The sequence below is a fragment of the Lepisosteus platostomus genome, chromosome 6 (assembly GCF_059453375.1).
Source record: "Lepisosteus platostomus isolate fLepPlt1 chromosome 6, fLepPlt1.hap1, whole genome shotgun sequence".
In the NCBI taxonomy this organism is placed as follows: domain Eukaryota; kingdom Metazoa; phylum Chordata; class Actinopteri; order Semionotiformes; family Lepisosteidae; genus Lepisosteus; species Lepisosteus platostomus.
The window spans coordinates 62,496,732-62,523,652 of NC_142616.1; the positions used below are offsets into that span (position 1 = coordinate 62,496,732).

At 37.0% G+C, this 26,921-nt stretch overlaps 2 protein-coding genes across 4 annotated transcripts in view; both read right to left on the reverse strand.

Annotated features, from left to right (window-relative positions):
* LOC148662066 (MICOS complex subunit mic25a-like) overlaps window positions 1-10,710 on the reverse strand; it is a 147,879-nt gene extending 137,169 nt beyond the window's left edge. For both annotated transcript variants that reach the window (XM_088636766.1, XM_088636767.1), the window contains exons 1-4: window positions 10,488-10,710; window positions 9,018-9,126; window positions 8,548-8,605; window positions 6,880-7,024 (exon numbers count right to left, since the gene is read on the reverse strand). In XM_088636766.1, the coding sequence (XP_088492892.1) occupies window positions 6,880-7,024; window positions 8,548-8,605; window positions 9,018-9,126; window positions 10,488-10,571 (396 nt within the window). In that variant the 5' untranslated portion in view covers window positions 10,572-10,710. The remainder of the gene's footprint in view (window positions 1-6,879; window positions 7,025-8,547; window positions 8,606-9,017; window positions 9,127-10,487) is intronic.
* Window positions 10,711-13,121: 2,411 nt separating this feature from the next.
* Window positions 13,122-26,284, reverse strand: tpra1 (transmembrane protein, adipocyte asscociated 1). Of its 2 annotated transcripts, none has more exons than XM_088636770.1 (12): window positions 26,140-26,284; window positions 25,660-25,733; window positions 21,636-21,830; window positions 21,034-21,166; window positions 20,249-20,335; window positions 19,848-19,920; window positions 19,476-19,555; window positions 18,981-19,091; window positions 18,401-18,461; window positions 17,770-17,872; window positions 17,195-17,275; window positions 13,122-15,907 (listed from the first exon to the last, which is right to left on the reverse strand). In XM_088636770.1, exons 3-12 carry the CDS (start codon window positions 21,812-21,814, stop codon window positions 15,670-15,672), a joined length of 1,146 nt encoding a protein of 381 aa, XP_088492896.1. In that variant the 5' UTR covers window positions 21,815-21,830; window positions 25,660-25,733; window positions 26,140-26,284; the 3' UTR covers window positions 13,122-15,669. The 2 variants fall into 2 exon arrangements, with proteins under 2 accessions (XP_088492896.1, XP_088492894.1); XM_088636768.1 differs by having other exon boundaries at window positions 25,549-25,733; window positions 26,140-26,283.
* Between the last annotated feature and the right edge of the window lie 637 nt (window positions 26,285-26,921).

The following is a 26,921-nucleotide window of genomic DNA, read 5'->3' on the forward strand; positions in this document are numbered from 1 at the left end:
TTGCCATCATGCCAGCAGTTAAGGGTGTTAAGCACACCTTTCAAAACGACAGACAAATGTGTTTTCCTTAAAAAACAGATACCAGACATGTGTGTAATACCTTCATCAGGTACCCTGACAATCCCAATTGAAGAAAATGCTCTTGGAAGAAGCCTTATTCATTATGAGCTCTTTACGCTGTAAGATATACATTTATCATTTGTGAAAAAGAGGTGTAAAATGGTGCCATTTTGTAACGGGCTGTTATGTATGGTCATGAGATGCAGTTCTTGTTTTTATCTATACAGCTGAGCTTTCAACGTACTGTAAGCTGTGAAGGATTTTAACATAACCACCAGCAAACACAGCACCACAATCATTGTGTGCCTGAATAAAAGCACACACTAACTTTTCCGCAACATACCCATATAAACAAGTAATGAAGAATAATAAACTCGGGTGATATTTTTAACACAGAATTCAAAGATCACATTCAAGGACAAGATCACATGAAAGCCTCTGGATTCTGTAGAAGAATTAAAACCAAGATCAGCGATATGTGCATTAAAGCACTCACTTTTCCACAACTGAGATACAAGCAACATAGCATTGGGTTTTAGCCAAATTTAAACTTAGAAAATACCTGTATAGTGATAAACACTGGTATATTCTGGTATAGTGGTACTATATAGCTTCCATTCACCCACACTCTAAACTACTCAATTGAATAGCTGGGCCTGCCACTTTATTGACATATGCTATTGCCAAACAACACAGCAGCATGCAATTTATATCCCTCCTCCACCTCCTTTCATTACTCAAGGACTGTGCTGAAAAAAGAAGAAAAAAGCCATCCATCCTGACCACTTTTTATTAAATCATCCTTCAGACAAAAATAATAATCCTCTGTTTTCATTTACCCTATGATCTTTAAAGTAAAATTTATCACCCCTGCTTTCATGTACAAAAAGATATCCTAGATTGCCTATGACCTGTGTGTGCATATTATTTATATGTTAAAATTCCACTAGTAAAAGATGGGACATATAGATTTACATATATTCTTTATTGTCAAAACTAATAGGGTATATTTTAGTATTAAATATCCAAGCACGTCGTTGTTACAGTATGTAAGGAATGTGTTGGAACACTCCATCAGCCCTCAGGCAGAACTATGCTCTAGAAACACAATGAGCAGATGAGTTATGGTATCTGGGGTCAGTCACCATATAGGGTTAGAAATGCTCTGGAAATTGCAAGCTGCATTTTGAAATGCTGTTGATTTTTATCCGTTAACCATTGCTGTAGTCAATGGCACCTCTATAGTTTCCATCCAGATAAAGTAGTAAATCTGAAAATGTCATAACTCATTTTCCGATTTTTGTAAGCCACCCGTTTAAAAAAAAACAGCACTCAAGGTGATATTAAATTCAGTGTCCCATAAAACAAGCACAGCATAATAAACCGATTTAAGGATTTCAGATACTTCCAAGCAGCCATGGTCCGTCCCTTGAGTTACAGCCATTACTGTGTGGGTATCCCTTCCCATATGCAGTGTCATGACTGATTAATTTTATAATAAAGGGCACTGTAAATTACAGCAAAATCAAGATATAGACAAAACGACAGATGATGCATACAAACTTTAAATATAGCTACAAGCAAGGATCATTACAGATCATCCCTTTTTTGTAACAGATTTGCATTTGACCTTTAAGAGTGGTTATCTGTCATGAAAAAAGACAAGCAAATAAGGTTTTTCATTTGTGTTCTTTAGTAACCACGATCCTATCTGCACTCTTGGGTTTATAAACTCAATTTTCATTGGTTTCGAAGGAGTAGTCATTCACGTTTTTCAACAAAAACCAAACCTATCATCAATTACTTTGTGATGAAGATAATTTTATCATGAACATGAGGTTTTAGACCTCCAGCATGGCTCACAATTCTTCCAGTTTTATTTTCAAAAATCCGATATGGCAGCCTAACTATGTGACCTGCCAGCATACTTTTATCTTCACCTAGCCTGTTCAAATCCTGCCAAATGACATGCGTTTTCAGGAGCATTTGAAAATAACAGTGGAAACAAAAAAAACAAGCTCAACCACCACCAACTTTGCTTCTTGGCTGCATAATCATAACCTGAACAATAACAATAGGTTTCCAGCAACATCATAAACTCGCCTATAAAGACACTTACCTCCAGATACTCAGTGATGTATTTTTGACTAGTCATAAATACTTGACTAAATTACTCTTTCATTTCTCACTTTTACTCTGTGCAATGTTTCTAGCCTGCTTCAAGTCTATAACGTACTGTATGCTGATCGATACTAAAATGCTGCTTCTGGTGATCTTGGGGAAGCCAGCTGAGAACTGGTGCACCCACACACTCATTATCCAGAACATGTGATCAATATGCTATTTCAGGTACATTAGATTATCAACTGCATAAGAACTAAGGAAAAGAGCTGGTCTAATTAACTCAAATAATTTTCCCAGGTCTTAGACTGTAACATTTCCAAAAACAGAAAACCAGTGAGATGGACTGCAAGTAGCTTAACTGGTGAAAACCCACACCCAGGCACAGAGTGAGCTCTAAGATCTAGGTGACAAGTGCAGGTCATGTCACTAGAAGACTGTGATCAGGATTTCAAGTGGCAATACAAAATTGTTTAAGTGTTAGGGTTAGGACTGGGATTAGGCAGCCAGGACTAGGTGTGGTCAGTAAGGGTCACAACTCTCCTCCAAAGGGCACCGAACCTCATATCCTTCACGGAGTAGCTTAGAACGTGAATATCTTGAAGCGTGGATGCCTATCCTCATTTCTTCATTCGGTCCATATTGGTACAGCAGTCATCACTTTGAGCCGACATAAGAAACAACTGGCAACTCCAAAATAGGGTGGGCATATAATGAAAAAAACTAGATTTCTCAGATTAAAAAAAAATGTTGGACTATGCCATCTCAAGCAACACAGCAGGATATCCCAGTCTCTGTTAGATGTAAGAACTGTTACAAACAAAAGAAACTATTTACCCCATCGGGCCCATTTGGCTGTTAGAATCTTTAGACAGTTTCTAGCATTCTATCCACACTCTTCACATGTGCACACAGAGTTACACACAGTATGGGACTTTCAAAAAAGCTCACTGCTGCCCCTACAGACAGAGTGCTTATGCAGCAACCTCAGGTTATACCATATAATTTATTGTCGAAGACACAAAATAAGCACTTATCAATCCACACCAAGTTGCCAATGGTTTTTCAAAGGCTCAAGGGCCCTATTAGAAATCTGTCAAACAAGCCTTTTAATGTCTTTTCGGCTGGCTTTTTATTAATTAAACTCAAGAAGAGGCTATTATTTCTTAAGCAACATTTTTCTTTTTGCTTTAGTGCTTCCCAGGCTATATTTTGCTACTGCAAATTATACACAGATTGAAACTGCCTGATGCTCACCTCTAATTTTAGGTAGCACGATTTACATAATTTGTGGTTTTCAAGAATCAGTCTTTCTTTGCCACTCTCCTATTATTAAAACAATTTGATTTTCCTGGGCTGAAAACACCATAATAAGCAAAAATCTGGAAGAAACCTGTATTTTACGGAGAGGATGATTTCATATATGTAGGTATTATTATCTTTAAGAGCGTCATTATTAATCTCATGCCAGAGTGAAGAATGTCCCAGCACTTGTGTGCAAGTCCCAAGAGGGGTTAAAACACAATTACGTCTCCACAATAGAGGTTCTGCACACTGCCTGATAGTGAATTCCCCACACGTGCCTCTCCAATGAATTTCGATTAATGTCCGGTGTGTGTCAGAACCAAGATAAGGTGCTGGCAACATGTCTCAGAAGTCAGCCAGAGAATGGGACTCCGTGTAAAACATCAGCCTGTATCTAAATCCTCAAGAAACTCTCTTGGTACAATTTACCTTTCACATACTGCAGATAACAGCATAGCTAAGGGGAAGGGGAGGTGGAGGGGAAAACACAGAAAACACATTTCCTGCAAGATTTGTGTGAGCGGGGAAAAAAGCGGGATGTAATCAAAAAAAGCAATTTCAGGTTACTTAAAATTTCGACAGTGATTTGCGAAGAGGCACTTAACCAGGGCTTAGCTAAACTAGCCCAAAGAGAGAGTCTTATTATAAACTTGCCATTAGACAAAATAAATAAATAAGAGCAGGTAGCTGCGACTGCAAGTGGATTTTTGTGCTTGGGGACATCACCGGATACCGACACAAGAAAATCCTGAGAGCACAATCTTTGTCAGCCTGAGATAACAGCCACAGCCTTAGGCTTAGCCAGATTCTCACAGCAGCGGAGAGCAGAAAGACGCAAGAGTGCGAGCTCAGTCTTGCCCAGGGGCAGCGGCTTATGAGCGTTCAGTGCAAAGCGTACGTCTTAACGCAGGCATCTGGGTACATCTGTTGTTGACAGTAATGGGTTATTAAACACTGCATGGCTAATGAATTACTTCACTTAGCTGCTTATTGTTTATATCCGTTTTAGAGTTTTGCTTCTCTGCTTACATTCAGAGCGTCACACGTAAAATAAAAAACATTTTAAAATTTCTGCCTAGACAGGCATAGTATGTTTTATCTGTTGTCATGCTTCTTATGACGTTCTTATTTTCAATATTTGTGTAAACATATTTACCGTGCACGCTGACCTCTCTTTTTTAAATTAATCCATTTTTGTTTTCTATAATACATACATTCATATTATTCATGGACTTTAGCTTGCAGTAATATTGGGATATTAATGGACATAAATCCATGCAAAGTAACCAGGTTTCGGCATTTACAGTACATCTCTCTAAATATCCAGCCAAGGCAATGAATCATTTCTCTCCTTGCCATCAATATGGATAATGTAACCTTATCTGTATTGATGGCAATAATCTTAGCACCGAGCTGACCAAATTCTGTTCTACATCATTGTTATGTTTCAGGCAGAGCACTGTCACCTAATCTTACGTTCAGACACACACTTTAGTCACACAAAGTGTGACACACTTTCAGTTTGTGAATAAGGCAAATAAATGTATAAACGTGACCTACCACTGAAGTTGGAAATATCTTTGCAGCTGTTACACAGTACCAACAATGTTGAGAGAAAAATAAGTTATGAAGGCAGCTGCTCACAATACAATAATAAAGTATTAGACCAACTAACACAAAACCTCTGTGAAGTATGACTAAACACAACCACTGACATTATGTAAATGTAAAAAGGTTAAAGCTTACTGGCTCTTTTACAAATCTATCCACAAAAGCCATGGGTGATTTAAGTGGGGGGAACTGATGTCTCCTATACTGTTAGCTTTACCTCATAACGGATAAAGAGAATGAAACAATAACAACAAAAAAGTAAGTCAAAGTAACAATTTATAACAAAAAAATGGAATAAACAAATATTAAAGACATCCAATCTGTTCTGTAGCATAATATTCACTTAAGGTTTTGGTTTTAGGTTTGTCTACTTCTGAACAGAGCCTCAAGGGTTTCCATTGTAAATGTACTTAAACCCATGGCCACAGGTCTGTGCCAGCAGATAGTCAATATAATAATGACACCTGCAAAACGGAAGTAGAAGGTAATCAAGTACAGCAGGTGTTTGGAAAAACACCAACCCACAGCCAGGATCAGCCTCCAGTGCTAATCCTGAGCCAAGATCTAAGATAACCATGTGGCCTGTCTAAGGCTTCAGCCTGAAGTAGCTTTGATGTGTACAAAACCAAGACTGTAATTTTACGGTACCACACACCACAAAGGCCTCCAGACATCAAAGTTAAACAGCTTGGGCCTTACACAAGATGTTCTTGACTGAGCACGCCCCCAGGTGGGAAAAGAAAGAGGCATTTCTGTTTTGGACGATAAGAAGCCTACGTACTGTAAGACTAGAAATCTGAACCTACATAACCGTAGAGATTGTTATTTAAGATCAGTGATCATTCAGAAAAACCACTATGGTTCAGTTTTCACTGAGACTCATTTAGTACTCCACCAAACCATATCAGAATCAAGTCATAAAATTCAAATTACTAGTTAAACAGTCACCGCAAGAGGAAATACAAACAGGAGGAGCTTTTGAGGAGCTTTTCAAAAGAGCAGAATGCATTTGTATGGAACAGGGAGTCGCTCTGATTTGAATCAAGTTTGAGTTTACAAGGGGTTAAAGGAGCCAAACATCCAGTGTGCAAACTTGTTTTCATTTGAATTCTTTAGTTCAACACAATGTTAGAAATTAATCTAGTCCAATAGTTTGAGTTCTCTTTTAACAGTTTCACACCAATTTCATATTCTTTTGTCTTCACATGTTTTAGGACAACTTTTTTTAATTGCTTACTGTAATTTAAATCCCAGACTATCTCACTGATAAAACTGCACAAAGAAAAGACAGTCACAAACATGTCTGTTTTAATCTAGTTTTGATCCATATTCATTTTCAAAGGCACTACAAGCATTGTGCAAAACATTGTACAAAAAAAGGTTTGGAACAACTATCCTAAATACCAGTTAACTTAAAATTTAAAAAAAAATTTTATAATATATTAAATAATATTCATAAATAAAATATAAGTGAATAGGTCAAGGGCTTTCTTGTCTTACTGCCACTTTTTTTACTTTGGGAAATTAATAGAATGAATTTGAGTTGAGTTAAGGCAATTCCTTAGTATTAAATTTAAGGTGACTGACTCCATTAACAACATTTACAATGTTCCCCTTAATTTCCAAGCTTTAAGGCAACAAAATACCAATAAAAGGCTGCCTTCACTTCTGATTGTGTAAGTTTAAACTCCATCGGACTCATTTTCAAGGTGCCAGCTCGTGCAGGGATCTGCATTTAGGTACACTGCTGTGTTCTTGGGGGCACAGTGAAGGGACACTCACCAGCACCTTGGCCTTCTCTGCCTCCTGGCGTGTGTGGGCTCGTTCCCGAAGGACAGCCAGGCTCAGCTCGTCTCGCACCGACTCCCTCTCCTTCCGGGCAATCCGAGCTAGCTCCTCCTGGACCATCGCCTTCTCCCTCTCGTACCTGCAAGAGAGCGTCAAGCAGGTATGGCATCACACCTGTAACCAGAACAGTCTCCAGCACCACAAGAACACCGAACACCCTAATCCGGGCAAAAATGCAAAGCACTTTCTGGACACACAAAGCATAAAAAAAGTATGAGCAACATTAACAACATTAACCGAGATATTTTTTTTAAATAATGTACATTTTCATCATTACTAAAGTAAAATAGTAAAACTACTATTACAACTAATAGCATTTTCGAAAAATAAAAAAATTACAACCCGCAACACAGACTTAAGACATAACTTAATCAATACCATCATCATCATCATCATCATTCCAAGCTTTCAGAGGTATTTCTTTACAGTCAGCAGTTTTTTTTATATTGATCCACTTTTTTGCACAAAATGGACAGTGTATGATCTTATTTATGGTAATATTTCCTAAAGTACTTCAAAGCATTGTGCAGCACAAACAAAATAAACACACAACACCACACCACACTAAAGGCTAATGCAGAGCAATGTTTCAGCTAGATTAAAAAGTACTGATGCAATCATTATACTGTTTTGTAGCCACAGGAGGTCATTCTGCAGACCAAGATCCTATCTTTCTTCATAAAAGACTAAGCTTGCAAAGATTCTCTCTTCAGCAGTTTTCTGACAGAATGATTTTGCTGCAGTTAAATCTGCAGCTAAGAACCTTCAGACATTTTTCCACGTTACGCGTTTGAAAAGGACAGTGAAGATTCAAAGCCAAATGATGCTGAAAATATTTGGAATAGTAATACTGTGGACTTGGCAGTAGTAATATTAACTGGACTGTATCTGCCCACTGAAGCTGACTACGGTATTCTGAATTTCTTGATGACTTATATTAAACAGGGGCTTCAAAGGCTTGTTATGCATGGTCCCTTTTCCATCAGGACAGCCCACAATGTTCAATATCTGATAATGACATATTTGTGGGATTTAACTGATTTCTTAAAAAATTGGTTGAGTACCTTCACAGTGTCAGCAACCAAATTAATAAACAGATTTTTCACTTTTAACATTTAAAACCACAATATTATACCTACTAGCTGAAGAAAAGAAGCTACTTAGTAAACAGTTTAAAAACAGAGAACTGTATGAACAGAGAGAAAACTGACAGATAAACTAATATAAACTAAAATAAACTAAACTTATATGACTAAAATAATATAAAGGTTTAGTCTCAGATCTGAATAACATAATGTTTCCAGATTTGTTTCTCTATCATATTAGAACAATATTGTCCCATAATTCTTCTAAGATACTTTAACTGTTCCTTCCAACCCACGTTTAAGGATGTAATACTTCACTTCACCACGGGGTGTCAGACGAACTCCACCTTTTTAAAATACAGCACGGTCAATGTTAGATCGGAATAGCTTATAAAAAAACCCGCACGGCCCTAATTAACAATACAAATAATAATAATAAACTTTATTTTTATATAGCGCCTTTAAAGGTGGCTTCTCAAAGCGCTTAAAACCAATTAAAACCAATGAAAACACCCACCTTCTGTATAACTCCTCTTCTTTCACTGTGACTGTGTGTCCCGAATGCATCTTTGAACCTACAAACAACAAAAGAAAACATCTTCACTATTTTCTTTCACATTTTCAGATTAATGTGATGTTGTTAAAATGTTTGACCACCAACACATTTTGTTTCACTGTTTGTTAAGTGCTTTCACATTAATTAAATGTATTCGCATTTAATGTAATGTTAACATCTTTCTCCAAAGAAAACTCAATCAACAGGTAAGCATCTGCCCCTCATTCACCAATCTTCAGTTAAGCAAAAGTGTCAGTTCACCCGAATCACTCTCATCAGTATGATGGAATTAGAAATAAGCACAATTGTTGAAAAGCTATTTTATTTTTTTATTGAAATTCTTCTTTTCAAACTTTTTGTACCATCTCTATTATTACACCTATTGATGAAACAGTAACTTGTAAAAATAGTTCACACAAACAAGACAAGACCTGAGGAGTCTTTACTGCTTTCTGTCTGAGAGGACGACCACTCGTCTGAAGCAGAGGGTTTGGATTCGGCTGATTTTTCTTTCATTTTCCTGATGACATCCTCCGACAACTGCCCAGAGAAAACAAGTGTGTTATCATTTTGTCCAGGAAGCGAACCCATACATGTAGACAAACAGCACGTGTAAGTGACAGTAATGCACTTCTTTTCAGTGCTGACTTCACGATTTTAAAGGCTAACTGGACAATGTTCCACATAACAATGTTCCACATAACCCCCCACAGTTTTCACACAGTTTCTTCCCACAAACTGTCAGAACTCTACCCCTACCACTGGCTTTGTATGTTATTTAACTTGTTGTTGTTGCTGCTGTTCTGTGTTTATGTTTTTGGTGATTCTTTTAATGTCTTTGTTATGGAGCACACATGCAAATACGCATGCACTTGTTTATATGACAATAAACTGAACTGAACAAACAATCAAGTCTCAAGGCTGTGTTAAGTAAATTAACTGCTGTCAGAAAAATGTACAACATTCAAAAATCATGCCACCTCAGGACCTTATTGCAACACGTTTTTGAAGAGAAGCAACTTTGGGCCCAGACATTCCTTGAACAGAAAGCAGCTACACCAGATCAGGTCGCTGCTGGAAGTGGTGCTTAAGGACCAGCAGGTGAGATTCGCAACTCTGCACCACTAATTCCAAACCTATGCCTGCGTCTGGAGATTCGAGACACTGAGCTTAAAAGAGGTACATATTTTTCGATGACACAAAAAACAAGGACCTCAACCTGCAATCATAAACGATGCAATCGCTGTATTGTGAATAGTAACCACTGCTTACACAAGTTGAAGAGCACTTGATGAAAGCATAGCATTACAAGCATTTCAAGACAGTGAAATACGAGATTAAAAGGCAAACATGCTCCAAAACTGGAACACAAATTACCACGTTTATTTGGTGAGTAATTTAGAAAGTTAATGTTATATTTCAAATAACCATGAATTGGGCCTGTATGAGAAAACAGCTATTGTTTTTGTTTTGGCGTGTTGATCTACAGGATGACCGTTTGTTTTTGCTTTAACGGTAACATTGGCATTGTCAGTTTCGGCAATTCGGCAGCATTTGAGGCAGTCAGCATCCGATTTGCCTATTACAAAGCAAGACAGCTTGCAAACCTGCAAGCATTTATCAGAGGTCAACTTTGGTTTGGTGCCGAGAGCTGTATAAAGCCATGACTTATGGGATGCTTCCCTAGCCCACATTAATTGCTCCATCCGATGTTAGAAGACAGGATTGCATCTCCAGGCGTTTGTACCCAGTGTACGGTTGTCGACCTAGACTTAAGAGGTGACTAAAAACCAGATAAAGCTCAGTTTCCATTTTTGCCTTTGTTATAAACGTAATACGTTCTCCTTAGCGTGCAGGACCTTTCCAATAAGTTTGCTTTTTGGCAATTGTTCCTTCCTTACCTTGATTCCGTGCAAAACCCTCACCCTGTCTTCCTCGTCCAAACCAAAAGACACCTTTCTAGTTACACTCTCACTCCCTCCCATTGTAAAATGCTGTCCTTCAGTACGACCTTCGGTTATTTTGCTTGGATTATTAAAACACTGATATTCCTCTGCAACCACTTGAAAATCTATGGACCTTTCAGCCTTCGCTCCACATGAAAAGTCATTTTTTTAACATGCCAGTATTGTGAAATGCAATTGGTAGACGTGCATGGGAAGCCCAATCGCATTGCAGAATGCTACCGAAGGGAACCGGATTCAAGTGGGAACTGTAGTTCAGTAAAAGCAACAACTTTCAGGCGGGGCTTGTTAACGTGCATTATCACTGTGAGCCTGTAATTATCTCAGCCATACAGTGAACATTTTGTGTAGCGTCGGCTTGAAAAACGGATACATCTTTCCATTCGTTATCTTTTAAACGGGGAGGGAGCAAGTACAATAACTATACACAAAATCGGCTCTGGAAAAAATGAAAAAGGAATGCCTTTGAGATATTTAGAACCGTTTCTAAATGATTTAATAGTGATTATTATGTATATAGAGATAAGTTATGCACCGTTTTTGTTCAGAAATACTTCCTCCCGTCACCAGGTGATTATGCTATTAGAGATGCGACCAATCTGGTTTCTAAACAGTATTTGTCATTTGTAATTATTGTTGGACATCACAGGCCTACATTTTAATAAACTAACAAGCTGTCATTGCAAGAATTAAATGACACTGGAAGTCTGGTGGTTTTAATTACATTTAATAAAGGACATAGTTAATGGCATTGATAGACATAATTGGTTTACATATAATTAATTAATAATAATTGCTTACACTTACATAGCGCTTTTCTGGACACTCCACTCAAAGCGCTTTACAGGTAATGGGGACTCCCCTCCACCACCACCAATGTGCAGCATCCACCTGGATGATGCGACGGCAGCCATAGTGCGCCAGAACGCTCACCACACATCAGCGATCAGTGGGGAGGAGAGCAGAGTAATGAAGCCAATTTATAGAGGGGGATTGTCAGGAGGCCATGATTGATAAAGGCCGATGGGAAATGTTGCCAGGACGCCGGGGTTACATCCCTACTCTTTTCGAGAAACACCCTGGGATTTTTAATGACCAGTTTTACGTCTCATCCGAAGGACGGCACCTGTTTTACAGTATATATATATAAGTCCCAGTCACTACACTGGGGCATTAGGACCCACATGAGCCGCAGGGTGAGCGCCCCCTGCTGGCCCCACTAACACCTCCTCCAGCAGCAACCTTAGTTTTTCCCAGGAGGTCTCCTATCCAGGTACTGACCAGGCTCACACCTGCTTAGCTTCGGTGGGTTGCCAGTTGTGAGTTGCAGGGTGATATGGCTGCTGGCTACTATATAGTACCATTATAATAATATACAAAAACAAAGAGTTTCAGTGTTGGCACTAAATCGTTTTTGACAATTATGCTGGTCTGACTAATTGAACCATCAAAACTTAAAACTAGTAAACTAATAATCTGTCTGCACATTAATTCACATCTCATGTTTACTTGATTTTGACAGCCTTAATTACACTCCATTTCAACGTTTTAGTATGTCTAGGTTACAGAGCGTCCCAATCCGAGAGGGAATTTGAAAATTGGGAACTAGAAACCCATATTACTCCCTAAATACCAATGTTTCCAGCTCTTTATTGTGTGTTGGCAGCTACATCCACATACAGCAGTCCTAATTTTTAAGGGTTAGCTATTTATTGACTGTTTGTGTCCCCTCAACTAAAGCATTTGTAAAGCTTAAACACAGACTGTAGAATTACAGAGGCATTAAAATGCTATGACATAAAAAACAGTCCTGCCCCTTTTGTATTACCTATAATTTATCTGCATTTGAGATCATCAGTGAACATTACATCATATCATTGTTGAACTCCAGATACACCTACACTTCCTTTGAACGTGAGGGAGTTCTTTAATTTCCCAATACACTTTGAACACTGGAAAATCTTGCTTTCTATTCTGTTTGTCTGGGAATTTGCAATGATTATCTAAACCAAATTGGATTTTGCAAGTACCTCAACATTTTTAATCCAGACTTAAAACTAATTTTTGCACTTCAACTTTCTCGTTTAATTTACCGTTTTAATTTATGTATACCTTCCTCTTTTATGAAATAAAGTTATTACTCCTATATTTACTTTGTCACATTCATACCATGAACAGCTTCAAACCTCAAACTTCCATGGAATTGGATGAAACAATAAGTAAAGACTAAGGCGGATCTAAGAAAAAGTATATACCTGCATTTTTCTTCCAAATTCCAGTAGGCCTACAGAATTATTTAATCTTGGGAATTTGGATCATAGATCTCAAACCCACTTGAGAGTACTGTTCAAGTAACTGTATATTATACTGTAAATGGATATAAAAGTGCTTATACATGTAAGCACATTACACTGTTTATTCCTTAACCAGCTGAAACAAATACAAAATGTTAGCTTTCAGCTTTTAAGGCATATGTAAGATTTGTTTTTCCCTCTTACCATGAGTTTTCTACTTCTACTTTGGCAAAAAAAAATCTAACTTAACATTGACAAAAGAAATAGAAAGCAGGCAGACAGGAAGCGTTTTTAATAATCACTTTCTAGGAATGTTTAACATACCACAATAATACTCTATAGAAATACATACAATTAAATAAAACCATTTTCTTAATAAAAAATGTTTAATTTTTACATGCTTTCATGTTGGTCTTACAATGATGAATCAATTGTGTTGATCCCTGCGCTAATACAAATTCCAAGCCTCCACAATTCCACCAGTCAAATACCTCCAACAGAACCCAGGGTCATCTTGAATTCATCTATCTTGATGCCAGTCTTCAGCTCCAGACCAAATTCCATGGGAGAAAAATATTTTCAATTAGAGGCAACTTCCTCTGAAAACATTTCCCTGTGCAACTTTTATTATGCTGCATCATAATCTCAACACAGATTTTCCATATTAAAGGGCCAGTTTAAAATTTGGTCACAATATTCAAAACAAGGTTTTAGAAATGTGAAAAATGTATCATTTAACATTTAAGAAACAGAAAAATCTCATAGTGGGAAAGTTTCTGTGGTCTATATTTAAATATTTCAATCACTCTTTTTTTAATAAAATACGCAGTCCAAAAAAGCTTAGCCCAAAGTGCAAAAGTTAGAGTACTCTTTCCAGTTAAATTTCACACAGGTCAAAAACCTTTTTCACTGCCAAACATGGATTTAATTTTTGCAAAGAAACATTGTATAATACTTGTGCGGTAATTGTGACATCTGCACCTCTGTTAAACCCTATGAAAGCACAAAAATATTCTGATTTGGCATTTCAGATTTACACAATACAGTATTCAAAAATAATTAAAATTACAAATGTTTCCAATTCACAGCTCACAAAAAATGTTCATCTTCACTGTACAAGCAGATGTAACAATCCACATCATCCTATCTATTCCCTGAAACGCAAAAGTCCAGCATTTCCAGATGCAAAATCCTGCCCTGGGCTTATTGCCTTACAAGTTAAGGAAACTAGTTAACTACTGAAGAAGTCTTGATAACAATATAATCCATTTCAGGGGAATCATTAAAGCAAAAAATATTTATTCAAGAGGTGTCAGTGCTGAGAAATAATACTTGATATCAAGACACTGTATCCTTCTTCTATTTCTGATATACTGGATCTGAGTGTTCCATATAGTTTTCTGAGAACTTATCTGTCTAATACTAATACAGCAACACATTTCTAGTGCTGATAAGGTTACAGCTCCAGATTTTGTAAAGGCCAAAACACAAACAGGGAACTACCACGGTTAAAAATCACAGCTTGTATGCAATCCCGATTTATAAAAATTGTTAAACAAAAGAGGAGGTTACATAGAGTGCTATTGGGGAAAATGTTCCAAGATTGTACAAGTAAAGCAGGAGACTGCATTCATGCATTCACCATGCAATCAATAAAGGAACCAATAAAGATTTCTTTCTACTTTTCAGCTCCACACTGAATATTAGAAAAAAAACAGTTAAACACATATTTTAGCTATGGATCCTTCTTCAGCCTCCTCATTCCTGAGGTAGGATTCACAGCTGAAACAATGAGTTCCATCCTGCTTCTCAGAGTGCAATTAACATCTGCTTGTTTCTGTATTACAGTTATGGAAATTTTAAGTATTTTTTAATCAGATGTTCAGTACGTTCTCATTAAAACAATGTCTTACTGGGCGGGTCCATCAAACATTAATTACAAACTATGCGCACATAGGAATAAATAAGACTCTTTCTCATACACCTTATTTATATTTTAATTCTCTTCTATAGAATTTCTTTTAGTGCACTAAAATGGTTAAATTCCAGCACACTGGTCCTACCATGGAAACACAACTTTTCTAAATTCCCTTAAGATCAGGGAAAAAGTAACAAAGCAGCTGTTGATTACAGGATAAAAAGGGAAAAAATAATTTATGACAGAAATAAGCTAGTTGACACTGGTTGGTATTTATCCATTTAACTGATAAATTACTGTTTTGGCTGAAAATTTGCAACTGCTCCATAAATCATGTTGACTAGAATTTCTACAAACCGAACCCCTCTGGTGAATTTGCTACAGCCAAAGCTATAGCAGTGTTATTACATTAAAGCACCAAAAACAAAACTCTTAAGTGACGATTTAAGTTAAATTAACCCCTCTAAGAAACTCCAGTGAAGTCTCTTATTTCCCATATAATCAAAGCAGCATGTATGTCAGTGTTTCACGCCATCAATAGAGCATTAGTTAAAAGCTTTTAAAAAAAAAATAAAAGAATCACTTGTTATACAATGTAAATGCTGAGTCTGAGAGAAAATGAGGATGACTTGGCAAAAACCGTGAGGCAAAATGATTTGAGAATTATGTCTGCCAGCTCATTTCCCTTTCTCATGTGGGACAGCAGGGAGCCGAGATTGCCTGTTGCAAATTTCAGATTGGAATGTATATACTGTACATTTACTGCTTTGCTCAAAAGCAACATCCATGTTGCTAAGTATCCCCGTGAATGGATTTATAAAATCCTGCACATGGTCTTTTACATTTCATGATCAGAACTGTTCCTGGAGAGGTGCAGAATCCTACCCCTCCTCCTCTGGATTGGATTCTAGGCATTGATGGCCCTCCAGCGGTCACTATCAATACTGTTAATGCTACCCACAGGATAAGGGCCTGAGGCGACATCATCCAAATAGGACCCCGAGGTATCTATCTGTGTGCTGGAGTAGAATCCAGGTTCATGACCATCTTTCTTGCCCACACCATAGGTCGGGGGAAGGTGAACATCTGTGTCATCAGGCTCATCGATCTGGGATTTGTAGGAAAACAGGATCTTTGGCTCCGATCTGGAGGAGGAGATGGGAGATAAATACTAATTCTTGCTGACTTTACAAATGTTTTGCTTGTGCAATAGATTTTGATGATGTCTATTCTATGCAATAGAATAGATAATGATTATGAACATTAAAACAAATACACTTTTACTGTAGGTAGGGAACGAATCTACTGTTCGACCCTACATTTTCATATAAAGGGAGAACACATAAAATCAGACATCTTTATGCTACACCTTTCATTCAACATGACTAATTTTACAAGTTTTTGATGTCAACTGTTACATAGCTCCAATGAGTTTTTGTAAAGCCATTACACATTAAGAAATTATTTAAAGAATTTGGGGGATTCAGACTTCAAGTCAATGAGTTCTTGTACTGTTAGATGAGCAATAGCTTAGTAATGCATGTCTCCAAGAATCCACATCTATATAAGCATGAGAAGCTCCATTCTGGCCTTGAAAAGCACCACAATTACATTTTTATATTTCGGGATTAGAAAGAATCACCAATGATGAGTGAATTTCAAACCACATTAAAAGTAAAATGTACACAGTAACTTGTAAAACCTCCAATTTACATCACAAAATACACTAAATTTCCAGGTAATGTACAGTATGTGCAACACCATGTTCTGTGACTCAGAACAAGGCAACAAAACTGACGTGTTGCAGCTTTATTTCATCGTGAATGCATCTCTTTTAAGTCAATAAAAATATTGCATATCTGCATGCAGATCACACTGGAACATTTCTGTGGTGAAATGCCTGCTGTGCACCCTGTACTTATTTGTACATCACATTACATTAGTTATTACGTTGACAGGCGAGCAGGAAGGGCCGCATCACATTGCAATTCAGAACTCAAAGTTTGCGACAATACGGCAGCTTAAAGTACTTACTTTTACAAAGTTCCAGTTTTCGTGTGTAATTCAAAATTTGTAAAATTTTTCTACAATGTCGATTCATTTATTCTGTAACCGAGATTTAATAACCGGTCTAAGAAATTGGAACTGCAGTTCCCCTTTAAGGACCACTGCCCAGGAGGTCTTATAGTCTGTAAATATCCAGATTCCTAAGAACAAGGAAAGGCTATTAGCAAACAACCAAGTAAATAATGAGTTCAATAGGCGATTGTGGGTTCAGGTGAAACCTTTAGTCCCTCCAGGATTAGAGTTGTGCACTCTTTGATATAAACTATTAAATGAAGGTAATGATGATAAATAATAAAAGCCTTAACGTGTCATACATTAAACCTTAACATACACATTAAACAAACCAAAAGGGAAACTCTACATACCCAAAAAATCCTTTCAAGAATGTCACGTAGATCAGGGGAGCAAACACGGAAAAATATAGGAACGTAGTCACGTCAACGCAGCTGTTAAAACAGACCCCAAAACAACAAAAAAGTTAGACCTTACAGAATCACATGATCCGGAAATGGGAAAGTTCTGTTTTAAAGCAATTGGATCCATGGGCCTAGTTTCATTCATTAAAATAATTTTATAAAACAAAGCAATAACTATTTTTTGTCACTGCCTCATCAGGAATTTTTATCCATAACCTTGCTCTTACAAATCCATGTCCCTCAGTTCTACGCCACATTGCAGCTAATGGTAAAATGATTACATTTTGCTATCCAGCACTTATCAAGTAATTTTATAAAGCCTTTGGAATTCTATAAATGCAAGCCTAGCTACTACTTCAGTTAATTAAGCACATACATCATGCTGTGCTGTGGTTCTCATTAATACTATATTTATACTAGGTATAGTAATAAATACAGCGCAAAATCGCTTAAAACAAACATGAGTCCTTTCTGCTGGAGAGTGGGAGTAAGACGACAGTGATTAGACCTCAACAAATACATACCAGAGTCCTTCTGTGATATCCGCACACAGTAATGCACTGCCCAGACCCTGTACTAGGTTCAGCAATGACAGGATACCAGCATATACATAAAAACTCTTCTTGGCTGCAAAATACACAGGCCTCATTCATTGTACAAGGCGTCATGTTTTATGCGGTTCTACAACTGCAACTCCATATCATGTCATTTCTAGCTGTAAGTAAGCTCTAAACTATCTGGCATAGCATAATGGCATAGTTAGCATGTTCTTCTTACATGTAAAAGACTGATGAAGTATACAAATGAAGTATGTTTGATGAAGTATACAAATGTATACAAATGTGGTCTTTGTCCCACAAGGTAATGTATGTTTCTTATAAAATAAAGATAGACATATTGTATATAAAATACCATTGCAATCTTAATAAGTGTTAACAGAATAGAACCCATTTAAAAGCATCCAACACACTTTAATACAAAAGTCAGCAGGATACAACTGTGTATTACCTCCTGGTCAAAATATTTCATTGTTAATTTTTAAATATAAACTGCACTGGCTGTTAATTGCTGCTTTAATTTACATTTTTAAATACTCTGCACTCCAAATTCAGGACACTACCATCATCTTGGTCCAAAATGTGCACTGATACTCACATGGAAGAGAAATTCTTTCCTTTAAAGGTGTTTTTGGAAGGATGACTATCAGGGAATAGATCTGTAAGGCAAAAAAACTTTGAATCCCTCTAAGCAGCTTATGTAGGTTTTCTGATGTTCTTACCCAAAAAAAAACACTTTAAGCAAAATGACTTTATTAACAGAAAAATGTACTTTTATTTGCTAATTAACTAATTAATTTTCTCTTTCAGGACCGAAAATCTGATTTATTTCTCAGCTGTGTGAATGCTGTCAACTGAATACTCCTGGGGGTTAAAAAAACAACATACATATAAGCTTCCTGCAGTTTAGAGACCCACACTATAACAATATGACATACTTTATTGAAGTGCAATTATCAATTATTCCTAAGGTACATGGTAGTGAAGTATCAAACATATCAGTGTCACTACATTGAAGTGCAATTTTCTTGTACTTCCTAAACATAAAAATAAAGCACAATAATCTGCAGTAAAAAATGTTTAGTTAAATAATAGTTTATAATTAATATTTCTCCTTCATATATTTGAATTGGGTATTCCAATAGCAATCGGTATCCCCAGCCTTTGATTCTCAGTACCAGGAAGAAGAAGCAGGAACTAGCAAGCCAGAAATGTCTTCCTCCATGGCCATAGATGTTAAAGTCCTCTGCTGAGAGATGGACATCTGGGTACAGGATCTCTAAGGTCCCCTGAAGACATCAAGAAAAAGTCAGATTTATGTAGTACACCACCCCAAAGTGACAACCTGCAGTCCTCTCTCCTCTGGATGTACTGATATTCATATTTCCTAAGTAATACCCTTTAATACTTCATTTTAAGCCTGGTTAAGTCACTTTAATGCAGTCACTTTTCAAAGCCCAAAGCTGTTTAGAATCATTCCAGATTGAACTGTACAAGCAACTCACCATGTTGTATGTGTGTATTGTGCAATTATACCCAGTCACTGATTAAAAGCTTTTACAGTGTAGTGAAAAAAAGTTACCAAAGGAAAGCAAATATTTTTGGTGGGTACTCACAAGAACTCTAGAGACATAAACACTGGATGAACCTTTATTCCCAAAAATCCGCTATACCTGAGTGATAGAATAGGCCAGTGCCAGCACAGCAGTGATCGCTAAGACACGCTTTATGCTTGATTTGCTTTCAAGGTGACCTGTAAACAGAGAGTAAAGAACAGTATTAATGGGTGTTAATACAAGTGTGCACATAAAACAGTTTGCTAATGCTTTTGGAGTTTGTTTGATGAATTAGCATAAACAAAGGAAAACCTAATGGATGTACTGTAACAGAGATAAAAACCATTCTGATTTTCTCCAAAAATATAATACAACAAATAATATGACCAGTAAATAATTAAGAAATAACTTTACTAACATGAAATACCTGTCGGATGTATTATTTTTTCACTCTTTTACACTTGTAACGTTGCCAATTGCGAGACCTACCAAAAGCAAGACCTAGTATGATAACACTGAGCTCAATGGCAAGCAGGAAGAATCGTGTTATCTCCCAAAGAACCTGCAAAAACAAGGGTTTGAGCAAATATCAGTTTCTCACCTAAGAGCTATGAAGTGGTCAGTAAAAAAAGCAGTTTTACTGTTAATGCTTTTTACAAGGACTGCAAGGTAAAATCAGGGTAAAAGGCAAAAGGAACAAAGGCAAACACAATGGATATCATTACACTCTAGAGTTGCATCTCACCATTTAGTGCAACAGAGTTACAAACGTAAAACAAATACTTCTCAGATTAAGCTACATAGGTCACATATAAAAGTTCATATACACTGCTGAACGCACCTGATTAGATACTACCCAAAACAAATTCACAGTGAGGGATGTGCACTACCTTGTCAATGATGGTAGCTGCACTAGAAGCACTAACAGTCATGGAGACTACAGCACGGGTGATTCCAACAGCAGCTACGACGAACACCTGGAAGTGAAAGACAAGAGCTGGTTACCCAGAGGTCAGTGAACCCTTTGTATCTGTCCAACCACTCAGGCAAATCATCATTCTGAAGAGCTAAAGTTCTGAAGGCACGATAAACAAACACAGTACATCTTGTTAATATATTGCAGTAGTTCAGGTGGGTAGAGGTTCGCTCACACCTGAAGAAGGCTCCACGGCAGAACTTACTTGTTCCTTTGTAAATATATTTATTTCAATCTTCCATAAAGACATTTGTGTCACCATATACATCTTTACAGCACAGGGAAATATAATGCCTATTTGCTTGCCGGCTATATACAAGATCTATACATCAGAGACAACAATCTGGGAAAACAACATCACTTCTGTCCTGACTTGTAAAATCAATATTTATGCTCATCCTTCACTTCTAGAGTAAAGACAAGTTCTAACTAAAAAAAAAAATCACATGAACCTGCTGTCCAAAAGTAAAGCCTAGCAACAGTGTGGACATTTTGTTTCAGTTGCTGAGAAAAGTATTTTGGGATATCCAGTTCACGTCTGGGAGTTTAACAGAGAGATTATTTTATCATTTTAAATGGGGATTCAAAAATGTCATGAACAGCACCTCTGAATTCAAAACCTTTGAAAGAAAATGGCTAAGCCTTACTGACTTAAAGGATTAATTCGTATTACATTTCTTATTTTTTTATTGTGCTCACCAGTATATAAAAAGTAATAAAAATGGGACTGGAAGTAATACGGATCTTGGCTCGGGCAGATGGCAGCTTCCAGACCAGAAACGCAAAGAATGCCACATTCGGGATAAGAAGAAGAAGATCCCAGAATCGAACTCTGCAAAGGAAGGGGCAGGAAAGGGAATAGAGGAGTTAGACACAAGAAGAATAAAATACAATTTAACAATGTAAAAAAAAAAAAAAAAAAACATTGCTTGATTGACCCCATGGTTGAGGGAGAGGCATCTTGTGGTTTCTGGCCTTTTTAAAATAAACTGATAACTTGACTGCTTAACAAAACACCTTTAACAAATTCATCTGAGGCATGACTGGAATTCATCAGAACAGCAAACTATGGAAGAATCCAGCTAGTCTAACGCTTCAACTAAATCTGACTTGTTCAAACTAATCCGGACGAGTTACATGCATGATTTATTGCACTCTTCCTACACAAGAAAGCCCTGTCAACACTTCTTCTTCCAGAAAACTAGAGAAGAAAAAAGCCTGGTTGATTTTGGCTACATATTCATGCATAAAATCTTTACTCATTTTCCATCACTCACCAGGCTGAAATTGGGGAAACTCACCTGGAGTCGCCGATGTCTTCAAACAGAATCTGAAGGCACTTGTGTGGCTTGGTGATGTTAGCTCCGGGGCCTGGCTGCCATGTTGGGGACACAGAGCTGTTCTCGATTGCTGGTAGCAGGGTGAAGCTTTCACCTCCATAGTCAGCAAACCTCACCACTGTGTTCGCAGCCTCCAACATCCTGCAACTGTCCTGCCTGATGACGCCAACAGCGCACACTTAGTGACCCACTCAGAATACTGGTTCCACCAGGATGGGACACTTTTCTAGGCATTTGTGGTTTTAAGTAGGACAGCAAATCTAAAGTAGGACATTCATCCAGATATCCATATATACATGTATATAGGTGCCATGCTTAGTATTACTTTTAGAGTATTAAAATTTATGAACTATAAAATGTATGAACTAATGTAAAAATAGCAAGTTAATGTCATTACACAGAAATACAGCAGATATTGCATTATTCACGTTTCCTCCATTTAAAAATATTCTTAAAAAGTCGAAGGTGTTTTGAAAGCAAATTTGCTCATACCTGGATCAAATTTGCCCTAAATGAAAACATCCCCAAATCAACTGTATCATCCCTTTGAATTCTATTCAAGTAGTGACCCCTGTAAAACATTATTGGCTTTTGCTGTGGTAAAAAAACATATAGCAATCACACTAAATATTGTGGCCTATTCACAGTAGGGGGGGGATTATTTCAGTTAATTTACATCCAGTAAATGATCAATTCTATGAGGCATCCACCTTGCATACACAAAACTTATAAAACAGTTTTTTTTTCTCAAAAGCAAGCATTTTAAACATCATGGTTGCAGTCAACCTTTAGTTAAATCCAGGTAACTCCACATCCATGAACATATAAGAAAATGTCCTTCCAAAAACAAACTGATGGCTGTATCTTATCCATTGTTTGCAGAGAAACAATGGAAGCAAACTAAGGTCAGTAGTTCCAACAGGAAAAAGGAGAAAATGATATGCAAAGAAAGCCATTCACCCAGAAACCATCTATTCCATAACGGAGCATAACCTACCTATTACAAGAAAGTTTTAGCTTCACAAATCATATTCCCTTATGACTGCACTGACAGATCACATGAATTCCTTTAAGGAGGTCAAAACCTCAAACAAGAAATGAAAATGTAAGGCGACACCTAGTAAAAAAACGCTCAACTACTGCAATGGAATATAAAATCACACTGTATCGATCGACACCCTACAAACTACAACAGGTTAAAAGCACATATTGCACCTCTACTACAGTGTATCCTTACAATGACTACCTTACATTCATACTAATTGCAAGGATGATGGTTTTATTTTTTTATGTACAGTAGCTGAAACTTTCACTCACAGGCAAACATTTCTACCCTTTAATAGAGCTTGGAATTCACTGGAGCAGTCTGAATGAAGCACCTTGCTGAATAATCCCAACTGGGATTTGAACCTACAACCTTTCAGGTACAAGTCCAGAGCCCTGACCAATACTCCACAATATTTTGTCCTTCTTAAAAACAAAATATGTCAAATTACAGTTAACACGTCACCTTTACACAACTTTCTTTATCTTCATCAGTCGGAATCAATATTCATCATTGAATCAAATTCTGAGAAACTGAATTCAGAGTGAATTTGAGGGTCTAGAAAGCTACACATATCTAAGATAAGATTTTATTGTCCCCTGAGGGAATTGTTTTATGGACACACAGCACTCCTGGACATTTAAATAGAATGCAAACAAAAAAAAAAAGAAAAGAAAAACATTGCACATTATTTTATTTTAAAAAAAGATAAACGTTATACATCTCTCTATTGCACATGTATAACACATACTGTAACAACGTAACATTGATAAACACATCATAAACATATTGCACTCAAGTGGGTTGTAGGAGTCAAAATTGTGTTTACCCTTGACATTTGCATTGACAGCCTTGGTGGATAGTGGAACAAAGGAATGTTGATGTTACTACTTGTTAAATCTACTTGTTACTACATCTATGAAAGTAATATACAGTTTCTCCCCTGACCTACCGCACCCTGACAAACCTTTTTAAGTGTAAAATCCAGCACACTACCACACACCTTGTCTAACTCAGTGTCCTTTAGGCTGCTGACTGATAGGCAAACAGCTGTTATACCAATGGTCCTCAAATTCTTCACACTGCAAATTCCTGCCAGCAGCAATAGTCCCTGCACTCGTATATTTGAGTGACATTCATATTTTAGGAAGGGAGGGGGGCAAACTTTTTCTCTCATTTTTGGCACTCTGCCGAAACTAACCTTGCTGTGGTCAAATGACTTGAAACAGCATACAGGGGAGATGACGATAAAGATAGTGCTGTTTACTTCAGCTTCACCTCAAAAAGTCAGGGACACATACAGTATATGCCCGTGTACTTTGAGGACCACTGTTTCTACACAAATGCTCCTATATGTTTTTGCAGCACACCACAATCCACTGCCTATACAAGTATGTTTCCATCAAAACAAGGCCTGGAGAAAGATGTTTCTCTTGCCTCCCGAGCTTCATCGTTTACATTTACACAGCAAAGTAAAAATATCACATGTTTGGGAACTGGAGATTCCCTAAGAACCCAGAGTGGTCTCAGCCTGCCAGTTATGGTTTCAGAATGACTGCTTGGTTTACAGATGTTTGTCTTTTCTTTATTGGGTAATTTTATTAATCCTTCATCTAGTCATCGTTTTTTATTAAGAAGAAATAAAACACCTTCTAAATTAAAAGTGACATGGACACTGTTGGGGTTCCTTATTTACTATAAGTTAAACAGCATTAGAATGTTTTCTTGTGCCGCAACAAAGTCGTGCAATGTAACACTTCGTGCAACAGGCCCTATTTCATGAAGCTCGTTCCTACAATGCTAAACTGTCCACACGTCTTGAAAAATATAAACACAGTACACATCGTGTTACAAATCAAATAGCATTGACTGGTATCTACTGGTGCCTGTACAAGGTACTACTACCGTCAAGTTCATAACTCCATACTATGGACCATATTGACCAGCTTATTACATCACCACATGTAAACAGACCGTTTACATTCTACCATTATAACCAACCAATATCTGCTCGGATAATAAGAAAAGAGCTGCTATTTTTTTTTACTGAAACAAACTGGAAATTCCACTTCAGATACAGTAAATATGATGTTATGATAAACTGATGTCGCCTTTGACTTCAAGGTGACAATCCTCATTTTCATGCACATAACGCATCACGTAACACAAAAAAAGGCTATTACCAGCCCTAAATAATAACAACCTTGGTCTCCCAAACCGGGAGAATCAAAAAGTTATTATCGGGTCTCTTTGGTGAGGAAACCAGTCGTCTTTATTTGCAATAAAAAGAATGCACACGTGAAATAACTATTTCTCAATTTTGAAGAGAAACAAGAAATTGCCCAAATAAACTGCGCCAACCACATAAAACACTACTGTCATTTCACACTGACAATGAACATGTGAACAATGAATAAACAATGTTATGGTCTTAGCATTCAGTGAAATCTATTAAACGCCTCACAACGAATTGGAGATGTATGTAAAAATACGAAGCTAGAATTTCACCTACAAACTATTTTCACTTCCTCGAAAGGATGAAAACTACATTTGACAAGGACCACGGTTCTAGTTTTTTGCAATTCCCTTGATAATAACTATGAATACTGTAGGAATGCAGTGGGTATGAATCGGACTTTAATTAATATATAAGAGCTCAGTTCTTATTTTATATCAAATGTAAAGAAGAAGAGCAGTAAGACTGATATTCCCTATAACACACAACTGTGTTTCAATATTCAGTCATGTGCATCGTAATATATGATTATGTTGCTAGTAATACTTAAAAACCTCAGAAAACCCTAACACGTTTCCAGCGAGTATACTTACTAACGTGAGTCCTTTTTACATTAGATTCAAAAGCGGGACCTCTTCCACTGCCGAATGCATTAAAACAGAAAATGCTGAAACAAAATAAAAATTGAAAAAAAAAATTGTCACCTGATTTCATTTGCTTTCCCTTCCTCGGTGAATAGTAGGGACTTCCTTCCCCCAGAAAAATACTCAGGGAGCGTCTGAAAAGAAACAGACTGTTAAAAATAGTCTGTTTTTTTTACTAAATGGTCATGAATTTCACTAAATTCCTGTTTATTCGGAAATTATTTTTAAATAATCCTCCAGGAATGTTAATTTACATTACTCCATGGTAAATCGAGCAATACATTTACAGTACGGCTGATAGCGAATATGACGACTACTTGCTTTTCCCGAAAATCAAATATTTCACCATGAACCATTCCAACATTGTTTGGGTTCTCGTTTGATATAATATAAATGACACAGACTGCGCATCCTAGAAGAACAAAACTGGGTACATTATTAAGGTCACAGTGCGTTACACTAAGTAAGCATTGTCTTTTGGTATACAGGAATATTAATGCAATATAAGATGTAATATATATAAACTGGCGTGCTACGTACTATACACAAACTGCAATGTCTTTTGTATTCCACGGTGTTTGAAATAATTACAAGAGGTTTTTAATCATATAAACTCTAATGTTAAAGACGTTAAACTGACTAAATTGTGACCTTATATACAACTGCCTTCCATTTTATGCAGGCCGGGGGGGGGGGGCTATATAATCTAAAATGGCGTGTTGCATGGTGGGAATGGTAGTCTTTCGGGTTCAGAAATTAATTTAAATTCGTCAGTATTGTTGAGTTGGTTTCATGCGTTAAATTTAAGTGTTCACAGTTATGAATGCTAATTCAGCGCCCCAGGGATATACTACATTATTACATTTTTTCGTAATAATTTGATTTCACCGGCGACACATTTAGTTCAGTTTTGTTTAATACCAGTACTGGGCTGCTGAATTCGAATTAAAAATATGCGCATATTGTATAAAAACTGTACTGCGCCACATGAGAAACAGTACATAAAAATACCAAGACCGTTTAAATACGAATTTAAGAAATTGGAGTACATTTTAAAAGACGTCGAAGCAGCCTGCAAATTAGACACGACCTTTTAGTCAGGTTCTGTCAGGTTCTAGTCCTCTTTTTGTCTTCCTTTTAAAAGTACACACAAGACGTAAATTTTTATGTTTCTAGGCTATGTACAGCACTGTCTCCTTACATTAATTAGTTAATAATTAACAGTGTTTTCATAATTATGGTTAATTCCTCATACAATTTTAAACAAAATTGCTTGAAAGACACTTAAGTGCGAAGGTCTGAATAGTGGCTTTAAAAATTGC